This window comes from Mangifera indica, chromosome 1 (genome assembly GCF_011075055.1).
Source record: "Mangifera indica cultivar Alphonso chromosome 1, CATAS_Mindica_2.1, whole genome shotgun sequence".
Lineage (NCBI taxonomy): Eukaryota > Viridiplantae > Streptophyta > Magnoliopsida > Sapindales > Anacardiaceae > Mangifera > Mangifera indica.
The window spans coordinates 20,537,773-20,545,596 of record NC_058137.1 but is presented as its reverse complement, the minus strand read 5'-3'; the positions used below and the strand labels follow the sequence as shown (position 1 = coordinate 20,545,596).

The 7,824-nt window shown below is 34.8% G+C and overlaps 1 protein-coding gene across 1 annotated transcript; it reads left to right on the top strand.

The window, feature by feature from the left end:
- The first annotated feature begins 317 nt into the window (after positions 1-317).
- LOC123222577 (formin-like protein 6) lies at positions 318-6,088 on the top strand. Its single transcript, XM_044645426.1, is given in 5 exon segments — positions 318-1,938; positions 2,023-2,222; positions 4,374-4,615; positions 4,726-5,317; positions 5,320-6,088. Coding segments are annotated over 5 exon segments (2,670 nt in total). The 5' UTR covers positions 318-499; the 3' UTR covers positions 5,517-6,088.
- Positions 6,089-7,824: the final 1,736 nt, after the last annotated feature.

The window sequence follows — 7,824 nt, the reverse complement described above, 5'->3', positions numbered from 1 at the left end:
ATATTAAATATTAATGATAGATTTGTGATTTTTGCAAAAAAATAAAACAATCATTTTTAAGAAAATCGAATAGATTCATAAACGGATGTGGATAACAGGTGAAAATTTGACTTTTTGAAACATATTAGGGTGATAATTGAGTTTCACAAACCTTGGGTGGGCAATTAACTAAAAAAGAACCACCAACTTATTCTGTGCCTGCGTGTTATTCCCTCACCAACAACTGCACGAGACCGTTTACAGTAGAAATAAAAATGAAAAATAAACAAATAAAAAATAAAAAAAATGCGAATACTGCTGACTTCATGCCAGATCTTGCTAAAAAAAACAGAAGCTTCCCTTCGCACACTCGCACCTTCTCTCTCTTATTTCATTTCCTTCCTTTCTCAAACAAGATTTCTCAAATTGCAAAGCCAAGAAAAATAAGAAATAAACGCCAAAGAGACATGAATTTATTGAAACAAAAGAAGAAGATAACATTAACCCAGAAAAATTCACCATGAAACCTCATCATTTGAGCCTCTTTTTGTTCCTATCATTGTCCATTTCTTGCCTTTCACAAACTATAACAACAAATGCCATTGTTAGTAGTTCAATTCAGAGAAGAATCCTTCATCAGCCATTGTTTCCAGCAGGTTCAGCACCACCACCTGGAGCTGAGTCACCTCCACCACCAGCCCAAACACCACCACCGCCACCAGATGGTTTTCCAAACCCAGACCAGCCATTCTTCCCTGAGGTGCCAGCTGGGCAAAGTCAAGATCAGAACCAACCACCACCGGCAACAGCTTCCTCATCAACAAGCGGAAGTAGACCAATCCCAGCCGCAACACAACCGACAAAGCCAGCTAAAAAAGTGGCCATTGCAATTTCAGTCAGTATCGTCACATTGGGAATGTTATCAGCCCTTGCATTTTTTCTTTATCGCCACAGGTCTAAACCTCCTGGTGAGTCTCAAAAACTCGTCGGCCCCAGTGCCCAGAGGTTCCAAGAGGATGCAAGAGTGCCCTCATCAAGCTTTTTGTATATAGGAACAGTTGAGCCTAGTAGGACATCAGTTAGTGAAGCTGCAAATGGATCACCTTATCATAAACTGAATTCGATCACGAGATCAGATCGGTATAGGCCAAGCCCTGAATTGCAACCACTTCCACAACTAACCAAGCCGCCTTCTCAGAATGAGAATTCACCAACTGTCATGTCGTCGTCATCCGATGAAGAGAGTCATGGCACAGCCTTTTATACCCCACAGGGCTCTTTAATCAGCAATGAAGATTATTATACACCAGTTGTCAATTCATCTAATCCTCTTCCTGCTAAAAACAATACTTCTATTCCTCATTCAAAAAGAACTTCTCCTAAATCAAGGATTGCAGTTGCTTCTCAAGAACTGAAGCAGGTTATTATCCCATCAATAAAGCAGCAACCGCCTCCCCCTCCACCGCCTCCACCACCAAGATTATCACATATGCCAGAAACATTGCCTCTTCAGCCCACAACAGTTCCATATTCATCCAAAAGGCCAAAATTTTCATCCCCACCACCGCCACCAAATATGGAGCTTCTTAGATCATTAAACAGCAATTCATCCTCACAAACAACTAAAATTCCAGTTCCACCACCACCCCCACCACTGCCCTCAGTGATAGCGTCAAGAAACATGGGTTCTTTGGACAGAACTTTTACATTGACACCGATCCCAGTATTGCCAAAACAGCAATCTTGGACTCCAAGTCCTAAATCCAGTAGTGTTAGTGGTAGTGGAATGAGTAAAACTCCTGTGGAAGAGGTTAATAGAAGTGTGAATACTGCTGAAAGGACTGATGATGATAGCACAGACGGAGCAAAACCAAAGTTGAAGGCTCTGCATTGGGAAAAAGTTCGTGCAACATCGGATCGAGCAACAGTGTGGGACCGACTCAAATCAAGCTCGTTTCAGTGAGTGAATCTGTACTCTGTTTTGTATTTTGAGGTAATGTTAATGTACAATTTCTGATCTTGGGCTATTTCATTTGTCTGTAGGTTGAATGAGGGCATGATGGAAACTCTTTTTGGCTGTAATTCAGTGGATCCAGTTCCAAAAGAAGCCACAAGAAAATCAGTTTTGCCTCCTGTTGAACTGGAGAACAGGGTATTAGACCCGAAGAAATCTCAGAATATAGCTATTCTGTTGAGGGCACTGAATGTTACGCGGGATGAGGTCTCTGAAGCTCTTCTAGATGGTAAGTAATGTTCTTGTTTTCATAATATTATAATCAGTTATGTTCCAGGTTTTGCATACTATAGGTGGTGTCATAGTGATTCAATCTAAATTAACAGCCAAACATGTCATACAAAATTCACTTTCCAGAAGCTTTCCTTGACTTTTGATAGACTGCTACAGTCCAAAACAATATAATAACTACATTGCTACTGCATGATAAAACTTAAATTGCTCAAAGGACTCTACTGCCACATATTCTGGTGTACAAGATAGAAACATGGAATCTATAGCTCTAGTGTCCTAGAAAAAGGATGAACAAAGTATTCTAACAGAAACAAAAGTTGATCAACATAATGCAGAAGTTCTTATCATTATAATTGATAATCATAATTGGGCAGAAAAATTATGATACTTGCATTATTTTTGCTGCTTTTGATGGAGAAAAACAAAGAATAAGAAAAGAATTGATTCTGAAGATTTTAAAGCACTAAAAGGTCCTTAAATCACGAAAAGAAAAGTCAGAGGGTCAAACACATTCAATAGAAACTTACAAAGCACTAATAAAATCAACTTGAAAATGTTTGATGCCATATTACTAACATTTCACTACTTTCATTTACAACAAACCTCAAGCACATTGAAGATTTTCAACTGACTACTTCCTTTCCCTGACACTCGAGATTATGAAGTGTCAAATTTTTGCAGCAAAACTGAAAGGTCTTTCATTTTTGGTCTCTATTGAAATTTTTTTCCAGTGAGTCATCTACCTCCCTAAACGAGAAAAGGTTAACTGATACTCAAGTCTTGAATCATTCTACCGATAAAACAATAGTGATTCTTCTTTCAGCTTAAAGAAAGCATGACCAGGTCATTAGTGTTTCTTTCTACTTTTTGGCACATGTAAATCTGCTTCACTCCCTATTTTTTTCTGCAGTTCAAATTTTAATCCATTCATGCACCTAAATTATTTTTCATAACTTGTATTCCAACAAATAATGCTTAATCTCAAATGCCCTTTAGCCTGGCATGACCCAAACAGTTCTACAGAAGCTCATAATCAGTCTGCCTGGGCCACCCCTTGGAAAAGTGGCATGAAAATCACCAATATTTGGAGTTTTAACTTCTAATTTTTTTTTTAAGAAAAGGTAACATAGACATGCTAACACCTTGTTACTAATTGACACCACTCAATGAACTTAAATTAATGGTTGACATACCAAGATTCTTGTTTTAAAACTCTGTGCTCACATGCTAGTAGGCAAACCAGGCCAAAACATTTGCGATTTTTTCTGAATTAATCATGGCTAACCAACAGAAGATATAAGAAAATTACTACAAAACTAGTAAAACATTAGAATGAGACAAAGCTAAAAGTTTAAGCTAATTGGGTATCTAGCAGATTTGATTGAGGGAGTCATATGCCAGTTAAAATAGTTTCACATGACACAATTACATTACCATCCGTTGTTTGAGAGAAATACATTTGTCATTATCGAACCATTCATGGTTCAAGATTAAGTTATTTTCATTTGAATTTTTGCATCTTTTACTTGATAAGAATGGGCTTTACACTGTAATGAGATGCATGGAAGAGAAATTAACCATTTGCTCCCTGCTTTGTTTTGTTTGCATATCATGCTAGTGACAAATAAAGAATTCCCTCTCTCTATAATTTCAGTTCCCAAATTACTCATTTCTAGTGCCTAATTGTATCAGTCAAGCATTCTGAAGTATTGTTTTGACAAATTATAATCAATGAAATTCACAGCCCAAAAAAAGTTGTGATAGATATTGTTATAGACGCCTGTTTTACTGAGTGTTTCAATTATTTTTTATAATAAGTGCATGCAGATGAATGGAAGGTTCAAATAATGCATCCTTTGTCTTTTATTTGATCTTTACAGTGTTCTTTGGGTTTAAATTCTATAAAAATGGAAGAGATAGAGAGGTTTGCTTAAAGATAGGTTGGGATTTTTCAATTAACATCCCCATATATTTTTTTTATTATTTCTATTGTACAGTGTTGGGCTTTTCAAATTTCAGTGAACTATGGAATGAAAGATGGTTTCTTTAAAATGATTATAGTGATCCTTGACTTCTCATGACTGTCTAATTTTGATCTTTTGTCATTTAGTTTGTCATATCATACCACTGTTTTTTGTTGAACTAGGAAACCCTGAAAGCTTAGGCACAGAGCTCTTGGAAACACTGGTAAAGATGGCTCCAACCAAGGAGGAAGAAATAAAACTTCGAGAGTATAGTGGTGACATCTCAAAACTAGGAACTGCAGAACGATTTTTGAAGACAGTGCTTGACATCCCATTTGCTTTTAAAAGAGTTGAGGCAATGCTATACAGAGCCAACTTTGATACCGAAGTAAAATATCTTAGAAAGTCATATCAAACCCTCGAGGTATTTCAGATTGAAATGTACTATTAAGGGTTCAATTTGTTGGTTTGATTTATTGTACTTGCCAGTATTGACTCCTAGAAACTTCATATTTATATCTTTGCAAATGTCAGGCAGCGAGTGAAGAATTGAAGAACAGCAGGTTATTTCTCAAACTCCTTGAGGCTGTTCTCAGGACAGGAAACCGAATGAATGTTGGTACCAATCGTGGAGACGCCAAAGCTTTTAAACTCGATACTCTCTTAAAACTTGTAGATATAAAGGGAACCGATGGGAAGACAACATTGCTTCACTTTGTTGTTCAGGAAATTATCAGATCAGAAGGTGCTGGTACCAATTCTACAAATGAGAATGCTGAAAGCAAAAACTCCAGTACAAGAGAGGATGATTTCAAGAAGCAAGGTTTGCAGGTTGTGGCTGGGCTGAGTAGAGACTTGGGCAATGTCAAAAAGGCTGCTGGGATGGACTCAGATGTATTAAGTGGTTACGTCAAAAAGCTTGAAATGGGGCTTGAAAAGGTCCGATTGGTTTTGCAATATGAGAGCTTAGATATGCAGGGGAATTTTTTCAACTCAACAAAGATTTTTCTGAAAGAGGCAGAAGATGAAATTTCTAGGATCAAAGCAGATGAAAGAAAGACTTTATTACATGTTAAGGAGGTTACTGAGTATTTTCATGGGGACACAGCAAAGGAGGAGCACACCCTTTCAGAATATTCATGATTGTAAGAGATTTCCTTTCTATACTGGATCATGTTTGCAAGGAAGTAGGGATAATGCAGGAAAGAACAATGGTGGGTTCAGCTAGATCCTTTCGAATATCTTCGACTGCTTCGCTACCAGTGCTCAACCGGTATAATGTGAGACAATATAGCAGTTCAGATGAGGAAAGCTTATCTCCGTGAAATTTATGTAAAAATGACGAATTTAGCTGAAAAAATCCACATCATTTTCAATAGTACCAGCAGTTTGGTATATCAAATTTGTCATAACAAGCATGTCAAGGACTAGGAGATGGAGTAGTGAAGTACTTTGTAAGGTGTCTCTCATTAGCAAGAACATCCCAACACAAGCACAGATGTAGTTAGTTGAAAAGGTACAGCTTCCTTCGCAAAGGAGAGGTACATTTTGTATGAAGAATCACGAATGCCTGATTTGGACAGGCTATATACAGTAACAATGAGAACAAAATTGTTGGGAGAATTATACCAATCATAAGGCTATAGAGGGATTTATCATTTACAGACGACCACTTTAAGCATATCCAGTTGAAGAAGGTGTCGGGTGTAGCTTTTTTAAAGGAAAGGAACCAAAAACAATCTTTTTGTCCACACCAATACATATCCTACATTGAATGTAGGTTTCTAGATTTAGATCAGATTCTAACACAGTTCGATGAAGAACGTTTCGATGCTACCTATTGAGCTGTATCCACATTTATTTGATGGTTATCAACAATAATATCAGTCTTTTAGCATTTGTTAGTGTTTGGATAATTTTTTTTCCGGTGGGTGTATAACGAATGTGATGAGCATGAGCAAACCAACAAAAGAGATGAGACAGCATTGGAATTAACTTGAATTTAGTGTTTGTAGACATGCTCTTCAAGTCTCTCAATATCGAAAGATGAAGACAGACAACAAAAGGTGACGAGCACCAAATGACTGCTGAAATGCTTCTGAGAATTGAAATGGTTATAAACTTCTATCACCCTTTCTAAAAGGAAAATTGTCACATGATTGATAGAAACAAATAAAGAATGCAACAGATACCAATCAGTTAAGGATGAAAAAGCTATATGGTTCATAAAGATAAAGAATGTATGAAACAAACACCAAACAGATAATAATGAAAAGGATCAAATTCGGTAACCTGAGAAAGATAGCTTGGCCGTTTCAGCTACATCACTGCTCTGCCAAAAGCCTACGGCGTTTTATTTCTCTGTTCAAGGAAAAAATTGAGTGTTTTTAATATTTCCAAATGAAAGGATGAGAACTCTAGCGCATATGAAGTTTCTGTTTGTGTCAAGCACCGGAATAGATGAAGTTAGCCCTACCCAAAGCATATTATGTGTTATGAAAGGCCAATGAGTGAATCTTTTTTCAATAAAATTACGTGCGTAATTTTATATATAAATAATAAGATATTATTATGTAAATGAGTGTTATTTTATTTTAATTTTTAATTATCTAATTATATAATAATAAATTATTTATATACAAAAATTACGCATATAACACAACTGGTAGTTTTTTTATTCGGCCTTTGTTCAATGCCTGTTTGGACTTATAAACAAACCAAAATGAAACTCATAAATGGGAAATCAAAAGGCCAAAACGCCATGTCCCACCCAAGGTTGATTAAATGATTCCCAGGCTTCAAGTTTGGAAAAACCATTTTCTTGATCATCAATTAAAGTCAATTGGTTGTTGTAATAGTAAAAGAGTGTGCAAATGAATATTTTCTTCTATTTTATTTTGAAAATTACATATTAATCCTATATAATTTGAAAATATTTATATCCCTAATAAATTTGAAAATGATATTTATACTTTTAATTTGTTATATTTTATTTAGTTTTTTTAAGATATAAATATCATTTTTGAAACCATCGAGAGATATAAGAAATTTTATAAAATTCAAAAAACCTTTGAATTTTTTTTTTAAAATTTTTAAAACTCCTAAAAAATTTCATTAATTAAATTTATAGTTTATCTTCAAATTAATGATCATATGTTGTTAACATTCCTATTTATATTTACATTAGTGAAATTTTTATTATTTAAAATTTAAATTAATATAAATTAAGAATACAATAAATTACTTAATAAAATTTTTGGAGTGTAATTTAGTTTAAGGGCTTTTATTTTTAAATCTTTTTAATAATTTTATATATTTTAACAAATTTACATACAAATAGAAAATGACAGTTTCAAAATAAATGGTGGGAATTTGTCATTTTATCAAACTATGGGATAAAGTTTTTGGAATACATTTTGCTTCAAAAGAAATAAGGGCTTTAAATTAGGGAAACGAGTATTTCTCACAATTGAATGGGCATTTATTTACCTTTGAAATTAACAAAAAGGATCATTGTTCATCTTTTATTATAAAAAGGGTATTTAAGTCATTATCTTTTTCTAATTTTAAATCAATCATAATTGTGAAAAATTAGAATTAAAAAACGTTTTTATTCTTCTTTCTTTATTCTAC